Source organism: Octopus bimaculoides, chromosome 18 (assembly GCF_001194135.2).
Source record: "Octopus bimaculoides isolate UCB-OBI-ISO-001 chromosome 18, ASM119413v2, whole genome shotgun sequence".
In the NCBI taxonomy this organism is placed as follows: Eukaryota; Metazoa; Mollusca; class Cephalopoda; order Octopoda; family Octopodidae; genus Octopus; species Octopus bimaculoides.
Window position 1 is genome coordinate 15,422,932 of NC_068998.1, and position 18,710 is coordinate 15,441,641.

The window sequence follows — 18,710 nt, forward strand, 5'->3', positions numbered from 1 at the left end:
TTAGGATGCAAAAGGTATTGTGTTTATTGATTATCTTCAAAAGGACCACATGGAGAACATTATGCCAATTTGCTGATGCATTTATGAAAGTGTGTGGACCACAAGGGGGGACTATATTGAAAAACAAAACTCATTTGGTCACATTCCATGAGAATACCAGCCTTTGAACCTTTCAGCTGACCCTCATGTATGTGTGTGTGTGTGTGTGTGTGTGCAAGTGCATGTGTGTGTGTGTGTGCGCGCGCGCGTGTGTGTATATCTTAAGCTGATTTTTGGAACATGAATTAAAGTGAAATTGTAATGAAAGGTTTTGATTTAGATAATCTTAAAACAAAAAGTTTTTTTTACCATAAAACCAAGAGCAGTCTCAAGCAGGCTGGTATCAAAAGGGTTAAGATTAACAAAACAACGTTGTGGAAGAATGCCCCTATGTTATAATCTTTACAGAAATGGTTGTCTATCACTCCAGTTATGTCAATTACAAATGAGCTCATAAACACATTCCTTAACAGCTAGGTCAATGTAATTTCTTAGCTTTGCACAACATTACAGTCATTTGGTATTGTTATGTCAATAATTAGCATGCTATTGTCATTTTAGTCATAGGTCAGCAACAGTAGCAGTGGTGTCATCATCATCATCATCATCACTATTATTTTTATTATTATTATTATTATTATTATTATTATTATTGTTGTTGTTATAAGGTGCTGAGCTGGCAGAATCGTTAGCACACCGGGCAAAATGCTTAGCATTATTTCATCTGCCACTACGTTCTGAGTTCAAATTCCACTGAGGTTGACTTTGCTTGTCATCCTTATAGCTGTAGTATATGTGTATTATATGTGCAGGTGTATTAGAGGTGTATCATATGTGCAGGTGTAGCCGTGTGGTAAGAAGTTTGCTTCCCATCCACATGATTTCCGGTTCAGTCCCACTGCATGACACCTTGGGCAAGTGCTTTCACCATAACCCCCGATCAGCAAAAGCCTTGTGAGTAGATTTGGTAGACAGAAACTGAAAGCAACCATCATGCATGCAGGCATATGCATGTGTGTGTGTGTGTGTGCATACATAAATGTATGCATGTGTGAGTGGGAATATATGTATGTTTGTGTCTCTTTGTTTTGACATCATGTGATAGTTGTAAATGAGAGTCAGTCATACAAGCAGTGTCGTTCATTTCCAATATTCTAAAAAAAGATATCTGGCCATGTGGAAATATTTACTTAACTTGCAAACAGGTGACGGTTTGTGACCAGAAGGGTATCTTACTATAGAAAATCTACTTCAACATACTGTCTCACCCATGCATGGAAAAGTGAGCATTAAAACAATGTTGATGATGGTGGTGGTGGTGGTGGTAACGATGATGATGATGATGATGGGAGTGGTGCTGAAACCCAAGCTTTGATAGAGACCTAATTGCACCCTAAATTCTTCATGCTGACTATATTGCACTGCTCCCACCAAACATTCATTTACCCTTATAAACCACCAGACTATAGATTGTTATATTCCCTCAAAGGCCTTCTCCAGAACAACAGGTGCTAGGTAGAGAGGTTTGTTCTTAGCTAGGAACTTACAGCTGGTATACTATGAAGAGGGCATCAGTGGTCTAATGCATATGATCTAAACTGCATCTCATTTAAGCAGATTTTTTTTTTTGTAATCCATTGTGGTTCACACTTTCATAATTTTGTCCATCAGTTCGATACCTCTGTACTTGCTTCTTTCCAGAGCCTCTTGTTTACTCTTGAAGCAGATGACAATAATATGTAATTGTTTAGTTGACTATACAGGTGACTGACTTAAGGTCTATTTTGTCAGATATTTTCCAACATCTCAGCTACTATACCAAACCAATGGACCAGCTGCTTTCTCCAACTTCATATCCTTAATGGCCATTTTGACTCTATAACTGTCCTACCTCACCAGCTGGTCCCTTTATTTGGGCACATACTGGGTAGCTCCTTTTATTCCAATACATTTTCCCCATTTAACAGTCTTTTGTGATAACCTCTGGAAGCTTGCCTCTTCTCAGCATTAGTGAAAGTAGTACACAACTATATGTCAAACACACTTTCCCCCAACAATATCTTGGTTCACTCTGATACTCTGCCTTACTGTCTAGAACATCTCTAACTCCTTACCCTCATTGCACTAAATACTGGCCAACCTCCTTCTTTCAGATCTCACTGTGCCATGTTAACTTGTCATCTTAGCAGCTCTTCTATTGACATGATAATGCTCTTTGCTTCCTAATTCCTTCCATTCTTTCTGGACCTGTTTTTTTAGCTTTTATGCCTCTAACCACAACAGTATCCCACCACCATGTTCGATTTGAAGTAAGTTGGAACCTTGCTCCTGCTACAGAATACGGTGAGTAGCTTTTAGTAGGTTATCTTCTAGAAACTACCAAATTGTTCCCTATGTTACTGGTCTTTATCAGCTTCTTTATTTCCCCATCTTCTAGTCTCTCTTTCTTACTCGATTGCACTTTCTCAAACACTTACCAATACACTCTATAAAGTGATTGGTGATAGAAAGACCATCCAACCATAGAATCCAAGACAAAAGTGGAATGTCTGGGAGGGTAATAACTCTGAATAAGAACTGACTTAGATTGTGCTGACTCACTCATTATTAATGCAGAATGTGGATGTAAAACAATGATGAGGATGATGATGATGATGATGATGATGTAGGCTCAACTAATGTTCTACCTTATGCTGGGCCATTGGTTTTCAAACTAGCACTCTGTCAGTTGTGACGATGATTGTTCCAGTTGATCCAATCAATGGAACAGCCTGCTCATGAAATTAATGTGTAGGTGGCTGAGCACTCCACAGGCATGTGTACCCTTAACAGAGTTCTCAAAGGGATTTAGTAGGACACAGAATGTGACAAGGCTGATCCTTTGAACTATAAGCTGAAACCTATTTTTACCAGCTGAATGAACTAGAGCAACGAAAAATAAAGTTTTGCACCCAAGGACACAACGTACCACCAGGAATTGAACTCACAACATTACAATCATGAACTGAATATCCTTAGCCACTAAGCCATGCACCTTTTCAACCTACTGTATTACATTATTACCATTAAAGTAAAATAGAAGTGGAATTTGAAATGGTGTGAAATATTTGAAAATATGCACCCCCCACTAACAACAAGTGCACTGTGCTTCTGGCAAAGACACTCACTTCCTGAAAGTTGTAGAGAGGTTATAAAAGTGGTTGCAACAGCTCACTGCAAAGAAGAGTAGAATAGCCATTATACAACTGATGAGTTTTACATGTGGCTTGCAGTGCTGGGCTCAAATTCTCTTGGGGGAATCTTGAAAAATCAATAGGAAACCACTTCATTGTATGTTATATTGAATCCCAATATGTAATCAATGCTTAGTGGTGTCTATGATAGAAGAGTAACTATGCACCATTCAACAATGATAAAAGTAAGGAAAGGAAAATAAAAGGCAATTTGCCAAGAACAAATAAACTTTAAGGACAGTTAATGAAGGAGGCTCTGAATAGTTACTTAATTTGCTAGAAATAACACCCAAATCCCCCTCATTTTAAAGAAGGAAGAACAGATGGGATAGTGTGGTCCTAGATACAGCTCAAAAGGATATCAAGCTAACTGCTGCCACTGCCACCACCATGGCCACCATCACCACCATGTACAGGTAAACCAAGTGCACATCAAATGTAATTATTATTCTCAACTCAGTTGTATATAGCAGAAATATAAAAGAGATTATCCAGTAAGATTTTAAAGTGTTACTTACAAGATGGACTTGAACAGCCTACATCAACAGAAGGTTTTTCAAAAGCTATCGGATTTGTAGACATCTGAGGGTAGTGCAACATCCATTGTTCATAGCCCCCTTCAAGGATAAGTGGCTGGTTGGCAAGTATCGTTGAGCTGTCGTACTGAATTTAAAGAAAAAAAATGAAATTATCAAAAAAGACATGTAGTGAAAAAAATTTTAATCAACACCAACAATGTGAAGATTTCAGGTTTTACATATTTTTTTTAATGGTTTTTCATGAGAACATTTCCATCATAACAGTCTAGTCTTCTCCCAACCACATATTCTAATTAAATGTGCACCACTAATAGTATGTCTAGAGAGATAATGGTGGTATTAAGGAGTTTATGTTACAACCACGTAGCTTGTAGTTTGGATATACTTTGTTACAGGGATGTAAACATACCAGCCCTGGTTGTCAATAAACACACACACATACACACATATATACAGGAGTTGGACAAAACAATGAAAACACCTAGCATTATAGCATCATAATTTTTAAATATCTATAAAACCGTCAAAAGCTTGTTCATTTTTATGTTTTTAGATTTATTATTAGTGTTGCTTAATATGTTTGGCTAAAATTGCTGTTTCTTTTCAGATATCATCAGAAAAAGGTAATTAAAATTCATTAAAATGACAGATCTATCAGACTTTCAGAAAGGTCAAATTGTTGGTGCTTGTATGGCAGGTGCTAGTGTAATGAAAACAGCCGAAATGTTTGGTGTATCAAGAAGTACTGTTTCGAAAGTAATGACAGCCTTTGAGAAAGGGAAAAACTTCTTCATTGAAACAAAACTCAGGAAGAAAACCAAAACTTTCAGATAGGGACCATCAGACTCTTATGCAAATTGTTAGATAAGCAAAGAAAAACAAAATGCATGCAATACTGTTACATGGCACATAATAACATCAACATTTACTCAAAGCTAAATCTGAATTAGTTACAACAGAGTTTCTTTCTTGATCTTGTTCCTGAACATCACAGCTAAACAGGAATTCTTTAAAAGAAAGAAAATGGAATGGGGATAATGTAAGGTGATAAGCGCAAATTTGATACCTACTTTAAAAAGAGCATCTTGAAGAGTTTTCAATGGTGTGCCTGGTAATACACAGTCTTTTGTAGAGCTAGAATCCATCAGAATAATATAGTCCACAGATCCCCGATGGCTCCACAATGATCTAGAGTCTTTTGGTAAGTTTTCTTGTATGTATGGAACTGTGGTGCTAAAAAATGTCAAATAGAAACATAGTTAAGATCAGTAGAGAATCAAAGTTGAAGTATAAAATTCGTAGTTATAAAGTATAAGGCCAAACTTGAAAATAATTTTCTTTACTGAGTGGGAAAAGAATATGAATAAAATTGTATAGCAATGTTTATTGCAAGGGAGAGTAATTTTAAAGCCTAATAGGGATCTCATGAATGACAATAAAGCAATATATGATTGTTAGAAAAACATTTTTACAATAGGATTCTCTTACTTGAGTAACTATCTTAGTGTGAAAAATATGAAGTACAAAGGAACGGCCAAAAATTTCACCCAACTATAAACTACATGCAGAGTAACATCCAGACACACAACTACACAACTCCAGAACAGTACTTCAACATCCTAAGAAGACTTTATCTTCCTTTGAGGACAGACAATCATAAAACACACATACACACACAAAAATAGCAACAGCATCAATAGCATTGTTAGCTATAAACATTGTTTTGGGATGTAAAGCAACAAATAATAAATGCAGAAGAGCAACAGCTATCACATTCAGGCCAAGTTCATCTTGCCAACCTCAGTTGTGGTGACCTCCTGAATTTAAAAGGAGGAGGAAACAAGTTGAATAGCGAAGTGTACAACATGCTCAGGTTTCAATACGGCACCAGATTTTTAAATATATTGAGATATTTCTGTAACAAGTTTTACTTTTTGTCCTTTCCATAATGACTTTATTAATTACTAGTATCTTAGCTTTATAATTATTTCAAAATCTGTAGCCAAGGGAGGCCATAGATGCTTAACAAGGGATATAACCTCCTCTCTCCTTTGTTGGCTATCAACCAGCCTCACATTTTCAACCATCTTCTTCCAACTCGATTCCCTGATATTAATCAACCACTTCCTGTATGGTCTCTCTCTCATAACCATAGGCGTAGTGCATCATTTCCTTTTCTGCCTTTTAACATCGACAGAAGAGTTTCATGGTTTGCAGGCTTCCCAACAGCTTATACTACTTGTAACATGTAAAATATAAACATACATTCTTTGGACATGTGGATGGATAAGTATTTAGTGGTTGTTTAACACCAAGTCAGCTCAGGTTGAGCAGATATATTATGAAAGATGTCCCTTCTTTTCCTCAGGCACATTGTATCTAGGATAACATTAGTGACTGTTTCTGTCTTTATTTAAAACAGAAGGATGGGATTCTAAAAAGATTTGACTGCTCTTTTACGTTTGTGAAGTGATTCCATGGAGCAGGCATGGGCAACATTTTTTGAGAAGCAGGCCACATGATACATGCCTCATAATTTGGCAGAACCACACTACAAAAAATTCAAGATGATTTATCATTAAGTGTGGCATGCAGAATGTCATACAGGCTGCAGGTTGGCCATTATGACCGTAAAGGTTCCCTTCATTGGCTATTTATATATTTAGTTGATAAGGCCAAGTAAAACAGAATTTACCATTAACAGAAAATATATTTCTAAGGCTATAGAAGGTAGACTGGAAATATATCAGGTACAGCATACCTATGAATGACTGAACCCTAAATAATTAAAATATCTTGTATGAAATAAAGGGTAAAAGTAAGATATAAGACAAAATATTTAGGTATATCAAATAACTTATATGATTATATCAAACAAGTTATCCAATTTATACACAGAAACAATACAATAAATTTATATATATATATATATATATATATATATATATATATACAAAATCCTTACCCTGAAGGTATAATTTCTGAAGGAACATTAATAGATTCATTATATTTTAGCCTAGATTTTTGATAATCTTCTGCAGAACGTACATCCATAATAATAATTTTGGTTGAATTATCCTGCAGTAAGGCATACAGCTCCATAACAAAAATCCGTTCATCAGAATAACGAGGAGTCACTTCTGAAATGAAAATTGAATGAAAATTTAATAGTACGTACCAGTTTGAACATAAAGGCGGTAGGATATTTGGGCCAGATATGGCTAGTTTAACTACTAAAGGATTAATAAGCCATCAGTAGCGACAGCACCACTCATATCCGAGTTTGGTTCATTTGATGCTACCATGATGCTTAGACCTGACATGGCTCACAAGGCCATGTCAGGAATGGAACAGTCTTGGGCATTGATTGCATGGCAGGGCAGGTGGTGGGTTTGGCTGGCGTTGCCAGGCTTTGTGTTTCTTTCTTTTGCTTCTTTAGTCTTTCTCCTATCCTCAAAAGTGGAACAGTCGAAATGAATTGTTCTTTGCCAGGCTGAATGCTTGGCTTCTGTTTCCTAGGTGTTAGAACCGATGCAGCAACAACAAAGTCCTCAATCGCTCAAAAATGCCAAGCATTGAAGCTGCCATCTTCAGGTGGTCAGGACGTCATCTGAATGACCCCTTCAAGACTCCTGCATCCTCTACAGCAAACAACATCAGGGAGCCCCAAAATGCAGATTAATATGCCATAGGTCTGCTCAAACAAGATTAACCTGAAGGAAATAACTTTGCCCTTTCTGTCCCTACAACCACAACTAGAACTGCCAAACATACCAAAACAAGATGGATAGCAAATTTGATAGAACAGAATTCAAATTTCCACAGTTCAGTCAATGCAACCAAACATATGACATCCACCCAAGAAAGGAAAATAAAGATAAAAATTGGCTTTTCCAAGAGTTGAAGCAAGAAGCATGGTGCAATGAATTAATTAACAGAAAGTAATCAAATTCAGCATATTACATTACTGTTGTTTCACTGTTTAGTGCAGCAATTAAAATTGATCGCCATTTACCACTTTTATCTGGCAGGTTTTTCACTTCTTCAACATCATCATTACATTTTCCAGGATCTAATTTTTCTTTCAGTTGTTCATCTTCTCCTTCTTTCTTCAAAGTATCTAACTTCTCAGAATATGCCTGCGCCTTCAAGAAGTCATACCTGTAAGATACAAAAGTCATAAGTTTAGTTATACTTAAACAGTGAAAAATCTACTTTTGAAAGATTTCATGTTACTGAATGTAAATTCTTTTTTAAACTTTATTCATTATTCAGCAATGTAGCATTTCTTCAATTCATTGCATCTCTTCAAGAGTACCCCCCCTCTCTCTCTCTCACTCATAATTCATCATCACATAAGCAGCCAAAGCCAAAGATCATTTTACATACTGCTACTGACCAAACTTAGAATGATGAGAATTTCTTTCTGCTCTGCATTAAAGCACTTTATGGACCCTAACATGTCTTGTTGATAGTCTGCCTAACATCAGCCACCACTAAACGACCCTTTACTTTACAGAAACTCTGCCCCTTTCTCTCTCTCTCTCTGTCTTTATCCTTATTTTCTTCAACTCTTTCCAAACACTGTCCTAATATAATCTTCCTTTTACTTTATTTTATACTTTCTTCACTAGCCTGCTGGGGGGGGGGGGGGCACCCCAAGCGGCACTTTTAAAGGGGCAATATGTGTTTTTTGTGGGGTCTGGAGGTGGAAAACAGAAGGGTCATCCCGGGTGGCACATACTCTAGCTACGCTAATGACTTCCTTCTCACTTAAATATTTTGATTACATCAACACCAACAACTGACTGGTATTTATTTTATTGAATCTGAAACGATGAAAGCCAAAGTCAACCTTAGTGGAGTTTACACTGAGTATAAATAGCTGCTGAGCATTTTGTCCAGTATCTTACATTATAGATATGTTCAACTTTGACCTGATTTCATCAAGCTTAAAGCAATTCAATTTGTCAAGATATGGGTCAACTCTGGTAAGGATATGATTGTTAGAATTTAATACTATACTCTACCAGTACATACCTCATCAAATTTAGTTGGATGTGATACCTAAACACTAAGAGGTATTGAAATACAGCAAGGCATCCTATTCAACAGTGTACTTTCTTGGCATTATTACAAAAAAAAAAAAACTAGATTACTAATAAATCTACACCAGCACGATAAACAGAATTGCTAGCCTGTTCATACATAATCAGAGGTATCCAACATCAAATGATTATTCAATACTGACTTCAAACAAAGGACATTATTGACAAATGTGAAATGAAATGGCTCCAACAGGAAAATGAAATCAGTTTACTGAAACATGATTATATGGATCTCACAGAAAAGAAAACAAGATTATCGATCATATCATGCTGACACAGGCTTGGGCTGCAAAGTAAAGAGTTTGCTTCCCAACAACATGGTCTGGATTTAATTCCATTGTATAGTAACATTGGGCAAGTGTCACCGACACAGGTGCCTTTCACGTGTTACCAGCAAATGGTTTCTGATATAGGTATATGGCCAGGAATTTTTGAGGGGCGGAGGTTAGTCAGTTAGATCAACCCAGTACTTGACTGGTTCTTTATTTTGTTGACTCTGAAAGGTATTTTCTTTGATGCTTTAATCATTCTGCCAGCTCATCATCACCATAATAATAATAATGATTTCTTTTATTGGCCAAAAGGGCCCAAGACATGGGGGACAGATTCAGAGGACAAGATACAACTGGCTCTCAAGGCTTCTGATCTTAACTGATTGGAAGTGTTATCATGTACATGCTTTGTCTTAATATAAAAAAGATGGGTTACAGCAAATATTCTGCACAATACTACAGATTTGCTTGTCAGTTGTTTGACCTTAACCATTTGAGCATGTTTCTTGGTGGCTGACAATATGTGCATCTCCGATCACAAGAAGTAGTGGGGGAGCACCATAGCTGTATTTTGAGAGGAATCCTTAGGGGGTTGAATAGTTCACCTCTGGAAACATGGGTGTTTCATTCAACATCTTTAAACAACCCTTATCCATGGACCTTTTGAGTGGGAAGGACTACTCGATCTGAAAAAAATTCTAACTGGGCACCCACTGCAAAGTCATGTATTGTTTATCTTGATATGAGATCACCATGTCACACACATATGGTTGTGATGCATGTGTCTGGTGTACCCTTATCAGAAGGGTAGTCATGATGGGTATACTGAGCTTCATATAGTTTACCCCAGTGTCACTTCGATGGCATGCACTGCTCTTTCACTCAATTAAGGTAATAATATTTCGACATACATATACATACATATATATATATACATACACACATATAACAAGTTTCTTTCAGTTTCCATCTGCCAAATCTACTCACATGACCTTAGTCAGCTGGAGCAGTTGTAGAAGACATATGTCCAAGGTACCATACAGTGGGACTGAATCTGAAACCACACAGAACCCTCCTTTGATAGAGTGGCTGAGTAATGACCCATATGATTTGAGTAGCTGACATCAATGGTGAAGATTTTCCAGAAAAGTTTTGCTACTACTCTATCATTTTGGAGTTCTTTGTAGTTTGGTCTCATCCTGCTTAATCAACACTTTGGATCATACTCAAGCACTTTATAAAATTGTTCTATCATGTAATTTCTCTTTGGAGCAGATCTCAAATAACAAGAAGTCAGTTTTAATTTACAGAGGCATGATAAATAAAAATGCAAATATCTTATATAAACCAACTTTGTTGTCTAACCCCAGAACAAGGCAAATATTCCAAAATGTTTAATAAAAGTCCTTGTTTGAAATAATATCTAAAAACGAAAATTAATTCCTTCAGTTACACTTTAAAAATATTGAGGATTCTCAGAGCACATCTAAATGGAATCAGCAGTTTTTGGCACATCTAAACGATATCAATAGCAAAACAACAACAATAACCATACTCACCTATAATTCAAACTTTTCTGTAAGCATTCTGCTTGTTTTATAGCTTTTTTCAAGTTCTTAGATCCAATCATGTTATTGTAATATGACTGATATAATTAAAAAAAAAGAAGAAAACCATATTTTACAACCAATAAGATAAATTCTATTATTAATCCAAATATAAAACATGTCAGTTTGGTTTAAACAACAGAATATTAATTGATAAATATCAATGAAATATTAATTGATAAAATATCTTATTTTGCTCATATATTCAGTGTTAACAGTTTAATTAGCAATTTACTTTATTGCATAATAATCTTCCACTCGACTATACAGAAGCAATAGCTGAGCTGTCTGGGGTTAAGATATAAGCCTGGAGATCATAAGGCCAAGATTTGAAATCCTTCTGCAACCTGTGTGTTGTGTAATCATATGCAAACAGTATTATTCAGCTTCATTGATTCAACCCAGCTAAAAACAGATACTATTTACACATCACATGCAATAGTGTAATGATAGCATATCTGTTGATTCAACAGAAGCCGTGGGGTTTATTACCATAAGCAGACCCAAGTATTTTTTTAGGTGCAGGTGTGATTGTGTGGACAGAAATTTGCTTCTCAATCATATGATTCTAGGTTCAGTCCCATGACATGAAAATTTGGACAAGTGTCTTCTACTATAGTCGCAGGCCAGCCCAAGTCTTGTGAGTGGATTTGGAAGACAGAAACTGAAAGAAGCCCTGAAAGAAGGCGACGAGCTGGCAGAAACGTTAGCACGCCGTGCAAAATGCTTTGCAGTATTTTGTCTGTCTTTACATTCTGAGTTCAAATTCCACCCTTTCGGGGTCGATTGAATAAGTACCAGTTACGTACTGGGGTCGATATAATCGACTTAATCCATTTATTTGTCGTTGTTTGTCCCCTCTGTGTGTAGCCCCTTGTGGGCAGTAAAGAAATAAGAAACTGAAAGAAGCCCGTCGTGTGTGTGTGCATGCATGTGTATGTATGTGTTTCCCACCATTGCTTGACAACCAGTGTTAGTTTGTTTATGCCCTCGTAACTTAGCAGTCTGGCCTAAAAGCCTTTAGAATAAGCACCAGGCTTAAAAAAAAATTGGAGTCAATTCATTTGATTAAAACATTTCAAGACAATGCCCCAGCATGGCTGCAGTCCAATGACTGAAACAAGCAAAAGAGTAATGTGTATATCTTTTGCTAATATACATCACTGAAAAATATGCAGGTATACACATTTACACACACACAAGCACACATACTTCTGCAGTTTTCCCCTCTACCAAATTCTACTCAAAGTATTGGGCAACTGAAGCTGATTGCAGAAAACACTTGCTCAAGGTGACATGCAATGGGATTTAACCTGGAGCCATGTGCTTCTAAACCATACAGCCATGGCTGTGCCCTTTTGATCTTCATTACAACAATCATAACCCAGGGCTATAATAAAAATCAATCCAGGAAAAGATACTAACCTCATCTTTTTTATAGTCTGCTGTTCTCTTAATTGATGTTATCAAGTTAAAGAAACGCATATACATCACATAAGCTTTCTCTTCATCACCGGTGTTTTCACAGAGTTCAGCTTCCTTCAAAAGTCTTCCTGCTGATTTTACAGCTCTGAAAAGTAGTAAATAAGAAAAATATATAAATTTCTTACACGGTGGTGCATCAGCATGGCCGCAGCTCTGAGCTGAAACTTTGAAAAGAAAAAAAAAAAAAAAAAAAAAAAAAAAAAAAAAAAAAAAAAGAAAAAAAAAAGAAAAGAAATGCTTGAAATCTGTTGTTATTTTAGAGAACAACATTGTGACATTACCATCTATCTCAATGAAATAAGCATTGCAGATGAAACACAAGCACTCAGAGAGTGCAAACCTCCACAAAGGCAACACCAACATCCTCTTAACGATTACCCAGAGATGATTTTTAAAGTGAAAATATCTGAAATAAACTCGACTGCTCTCACAAACAAGAATACTAAAAATGAATCCGACCGCTCTCAAAAATTAAGAGAAAAAAAACAGGAAAAATAATCCAGAATCCTTGTCCAATACCGGATTGATCCCAAAATCTAATCCGTTCGTGCCTGTCACATGGCCAAACTTCCCTGAAAGTTTCATCTACGGGCAACAAACAAACATGCCTGAAAACAATACCTCTGCCTTCGCTAAGGCGGAGGTAATAATAATCGAGTCAGAAGAATGAACTGAAACTAAATCCTACATTTGATTCAGTAAGAATTACTACTGTATCTCAGTGCCCACCATAAAAAAATATATATATATTGGTATTAAAAAAAAAAAGCCTTAAGTAGATGAATATCAACCTCAGAAGCTTCTATCACAGGAGTTCAATTCCCAGTGTCATGTTGTGTCCTTGAGCAAAGTACTTTATTTCACATTGCTCCAGTTCACTCAGCTAGCAAAAATACTTGTATTTCAAAGGGCTTACCTTAACACATTCTGTGTCATAATGAATCTCCCTGAGAACTACATTAGGAGTATGCATGTCTGTGGAGTGCTCAGCCACTTGCACATTAATTTCATGAACAGACTGTTCTGTGGCCCTATGTTCCCTGAGGAATCAAGCAGCAGCAGGAGACTGTTCCATTAACCCATTACCTACCAGTGATCTCATATGAGATCACTTAAAAATTACAAATTTCATAATTATCTGTCAATATTTACACACACCTAACCTTTTTGCTATATCTACTAGGTGTAATTCTCTGATATTCAAATGAGGTTTGCTAATTTTTCACCCAATATCTCGCTTATTTCTATTTAAAATGTTATTTTGAAATGTTATTTCGATCATTCCAGCGTGTTTCTAAGGCTGTTTTATGCTAGAAATCAAAGTTTCATTAAAAAATTTCATTTAATAGAATTATGGGAGGTAATGGGTTAACCAGATCAACTAGAACCATCATTGTCATAAATGACAGAGTGCCAGTGGAAAAATTAAAAGGTTAGTCAGGAAGATTTAGAAAGAAATAGTTGTGACAGATAATTGTTGAGAATCAATGAATATCTCCAGTTTCTTAACATTATACAGATAAGACAAAAAGTTATTTCGTTGTAGGTAGCACTCCTTTATGATATGGTTCTTATCTTTCATGAACAGATGAAATGTGTCATGTTGAATAATTTAATTACTGCCTAAATACATAATGATATACTTTCAGTGGTACTAAACCAAAGATTTACGAGCAAGGAGTCATACAGTATCATATCCAGTCAGTCATTTTGCTCTTACAGAAAAAACAAACTGAAAGCAGGTATATTGTTCTGTATATAGTTCACAGTGAATGAGAATAAATAATTAATAGAGGAAGGCCATCATGAAAATAAGATATTACTTACAATACTGCACTAGATTGTAGTGGTTGAAGTTCAGTCAACTTGTTCAGGTCACCAATGTTTTTAGCAAGATAAAGATCTTTACTTGGTTTAACTCCAGGCATCTTGAATGAGTTGCAGAAATAGCCTGTTTTTTTTTTAAAAATATGTAATTATATATATATTTAAAACAATATACATAAAATAATCTTTTAGATAAAAATAGACAAATTTTTAAATAATATTAATTGGCCTTCGTAGGATTTTCGAGCGAGATCGTTGCCAGTGCCCCTGAACTGGCTCTTGTGCGGGTGGCACATAAAATACACCATTTTGAGCATGGCCGTTGCCAGTACCGCTTGACTGGGCCTCATGCCGATGGCACGTAAAAGCACCCACTACACTCTCAGAGTGGTTGGTGTTAGGAAGGGCATCCAGCAGTAGAAACTCTGCCAAATCAGATTGGAGCCTGGTGTAGCCATCCGGTTTCACCAGTCCTCAGTCAAATCGTCCAACCCATGCTAGCATGGAAAGCGGACGTTAAACGATGATGACGATGATTTGTTTAACATTCTCATTGAAAATAAAACACACACACACACACGCACATATCCACAAACACACACACACACACGCACGCACATATCCACAAACACACAGGGAATGTATCCATCAAATTACTAGACAGTATTATTTATATACATTGTTCAAAGTTAAATCAGTGAATGAAAAACAAACAAATCTCTATTTTGGCCTAACCTCATCAGTCACAGTGAAGCCATATTAGGTTGTAATAAACTGTCACAGCAGCTCTGCTACTACTGCTGCTGTTGTTGTTGTTGTTGATATTTGTATGTCAAAAAATGTGGGGTTGAGTGGTAATATAAAACTGCTACTTTGGCTACTGTCATTTCTAATCTCTGAAACAAATGCTTTATTATTATTATTGTTATTGTTACTGATTAGCTCCAGGTTAACCCCAATTGATCCAAGATCAAAGGCATTCAAACTGTGATTATCTCATCTTTATTCCAGGTATAATACGTCCAAGACTACATTATTCTGGATGCACATCTCCTTTTTAAGATGCTAGCTGCATAATTTAAGGGATATTTGGCTACTATTTCTAGTAGCTTGGGAGACCATGTAGAAGCTATCTTTTTTAGCTCATATTATTGTTCCAAGAGCAAATCCTGTCACGGTCAAGGAGGTCAATGTGCAAAATTTTTAGAGAGCCAGACAAATGCCTTGTAGCATTTGTTCCAGTTCTTTACATCCTGAGTTTAAAACCCAATTTGCTTTGCATTCTTCTGGGATCAATAAAATAAAGCACTAGGGTCAATTTAATCAAATTTCTGGCTTTGTGCTTATATTACTCTTTTACTCTTTTACTTGTTTAAGTCTTATGACTGTGGCCATGCTGAAGCACTGCCTTTAGTCAAGCAAATCGACCCCAGGACTTATTCTTTGGAAGCCTAGTACTTATTTTATCCGTCTCTTTTGCCGAACCGATAAGTTACAGGGACGTAAACACACCAGCATCTGTTGTCAAGCGATGTTAGGGGGACAAACACATACATATATATATATATATATATATATGTATACATATATACAACGGGCTTCTTTCAGTTTCCGTCTACCAAATCCACTCACAAAGCTTTGGTCGGCCCAAGGCTATAGTAGAAGACACTTGCCCAAGATGCCACGCAGTGGGACTGAATCCGGAACCATGTGGTTGGTAAGCAAGCTACTTACCACACAGCCACTCCTACACCTTAGAATTAGAATATTAGAAATTATTATTATCATTATTATCATCACGTGTCTGAGATTGATAGTATATCAGTATCTTTTGATCAGGAGGGGGTCATAACTAATAACCATAGGCCCTGTTAACTTTCTCATTCCAGTTACATTGATATGACTCTCCTCAAAATCCTGGCTGTTCCAAGTAGGGCTGTTTCCTGGAGTATCTCAGTCTTGACAGTGAGTTCAAGTCTGCTAAACCACTTCTGAAATTGGTTTGTCACGGTTCCAAGTGCCCCTATCACAACAGGTATAACCTCCACTTTTCCTCAGTTCCCACAAATGTGCTTTCTCATGCCTCAAATCTTGGTATCTATTCACTTTGTCTTTCTCTTTCTCTACCACATGGATATCTCCTGGGATAGCGATGTCAATAATCCAGTAATGTCTTTCTTCTCTCTCAACCAGGATAAAATCAGGTCTTTTTGCCTCAATCACATTATCACATTGTACATTGAAATCCCATAGCAATTTCACCATACCATTTTCCATTACAGCAAGTGGCTGGTGTTCATACCACTTGTTAGCTTGCACCAACTATTTCCCACATAAAGCCAATGTACAATGCAAGCAACATTGTCATGCTGTCTCTTGTACTCATGCTGTGCCAAAGAGCTACATTCACATACAATGTGGCTTGTGGTTTCTCTAAACTTCCCATACATTCTGCACAATGGTGATTCAATTGCTTTGTCAATGTGGAATGGTTAGTTCTTAAGGCTTGCTCTTGAGTAGCACAAATAAGAGTTTCCATCCATTCTTTCAGGGATGTTTGGCCGTGTGACTGGTACAAACTGATTAGATTTTGGGATCGATCCGATACTGGACAAGGATTCTGGATTATCTTTCTATTTTTTTTTTACTTAATTTTTGAGAGCGGTTGGGTTCATTTTAGTATTCTCATTTGTGAGAGCAGTCAAGCTTATTTCAGATATTCTCATTCTAAAAATCATCTCCAGCTAATAGTTGAGAGGATGTTGTTATTGATTAGCTCCAGGTTAACCCCAATTGGGTAGATCCATGATCAAAGGCATTCAAACTGTGATTATCTCATCTTTATTCCAGGCATTAAGTGGAGGTTTGCACTCACTGAATGCTCTTATTATTATTACTATCATTATTATTATTTTTATTAACATGGTAAGCTGGCAGAATCATTAGCACCGCTTGGCAGTATTTCACCCATCGCTACATTCTGAGTTCAAATTCCGCCACGGTTGACTTTGCCTTTCATCCTTTTGGGGTTGATAAATTAAGTACCAGTGAAACATTGGGGTTGATGTAACCAACTAGTCCCCTCCCCACAAATTTAAGGCCTTGTGCCTCCAGTAGAAAGGATTACTATTATTATTATTATTATTATTATTATTATTATTCCATCAAGGTCAACTTTGCCTTTCATCCTTTCGGGGTCGTTAAATAAGTACTAGTTGGACACTGGAGTCAGTGTAATTGACTTATCCCCTTCCCCTGAAATTGCTGCCCTTATGCCAAAATTTGAAATCATTATTATAATTATCATACAAGGCAGTGAGCTGGCAGAATCGTTAGCATGCCAGGCAAAATGCCTAGCAGCATTTCATCTGTCTTTATGTTCTCAGTTCAAATTCCACCAAGGTTGACTTTCATCCTTTCAAGGTCAATAAATTAAGTACCAGTCAAGTACTGGGGTCAATGTAATTGACTGTCCCCCTCGCCACAAATTTTGGTCCTTGTGCCTATAGTAGACATGATGATGATGATGATGATGATTATCATTATTACTATTTTATTATTATTATTATTATTATTATTATCATTATCATTATCATTATTATTAAGGTGGTAAACTGGCAGAACCATTAGCATGCTGGACAAAATGCTTAGCGGTATTTCATTCATCTTTACAGTCTGATTTCAAATTCCACTGAGATCAATTTTGTCTTTCAACCTTACAAGGTCAACAAAAGAAGTACCAGCTGAGCACTAGAGTTGGTGTAATCAACTCCTCCACAAAGTCGACTTTGCCGTTCATCCCTTTGGGGTCGATAAAGTAAGTACCAGTTGAGCACTGGGGAGTCAATGTAATCAGCTTTCCCCCTTCCCCAAACTTGCTGACCATGTGCCAAAATTTCAAAACCAATATTCAGATTCAGTTATCTGGTTCATTGATTAACTATAACCATCTCAATTGTTATAAAAATTCTAACAAATAAAAAAAGATAGCAGTGCCAATACGATGAAGTATGTAATTACTATGTTGGCCATAGCTACCTTGAACATCAAATTATATTTTACTCTCACCTTTCTGACAAGCCCCTTCAATAACACTACTGCCCCCACAAGTGATTTTCTCAGTGAAGAAACGGGGACTGTGAAGATTGAAAAATGGGAGAACAGACATATTGTTGTCTTATAAAACTAAGATGGTTTTAAACTTGTCTAAGGAAGCAGAATCATGTAGATGCAAAGACTATTCTGTTTTCTCATTAATGGCAGAGTGATGGTGATTTTTCACTATTTGGAAAGGGAGCCTGGTATTATTTGTCAGTCTCAGAACAACTCATGTAAATCTTTTATATTTGATTTGTTTCACTCATTAGAATATGGCCATACTGGGGCACTGCCTTGAAGGGTTGTAGTCAAATAAATCAACTCCCCCATACTTACTTCTCTTTTCGAGTCTAGTACTTATTCTATTGGTCTCTTTTGCCAAGGTACTAAATTACAGGGACATAAACAAACTAACATCAGTTGTCAAGCAGGGAGGTGAGGGCATTAAAAGAGACACAAAAACACACATATCAATATATATATATATATATATATATATATA

The 18,710-nt window shown here is 36.5% G+C and overlaps 1 protein-coding gene across 1 annotated transcript in view; it reads right to left on the reverse strand.

The window, feature by feature from the left end:
- The window catches only part of LOC106873302 (ubiquitin carboxyl-terminal hydrolase 8), a 48,989-nt gene that overhangs the window by 25,916 nt on the left and 4,363 nt on the right, over nt 1-18,710 (reverse strand). Inside the window, exons 2-8 of the mRNA XM_014920615.2 lie at nt 14,111-14,234; nt 12,224-12,368; nt 10,751-10,836; nt 7,827-7,972; nt 6,777-6,951; nt 4,882-5,044; nt 3,791-3,935 (exon numbers count right to left, since the gene is read on the reverse strand). Of these exons, the coding sequence (XP_014776101.1) occupies nt 3,791-3,935; nt 4,882-5,044; nt 6,777-6,951; nt 7,827-7,972; nt 10,751-10,836; nt 12,224-12,368; nt 14,111-14,211 (961 nt within the window). The 5' untranslated portion in view covers nt 14,212-14,234. The remainder of the gene's footprint in view (nt 1-3,790; nt 3,936-4,881; nt 5,045-6,776; nt 6,952-7,826; nt 7,973-10,750; nt 10,837-12,223; nt 12,369-14,110; nt 14,235-18,710) is intronic.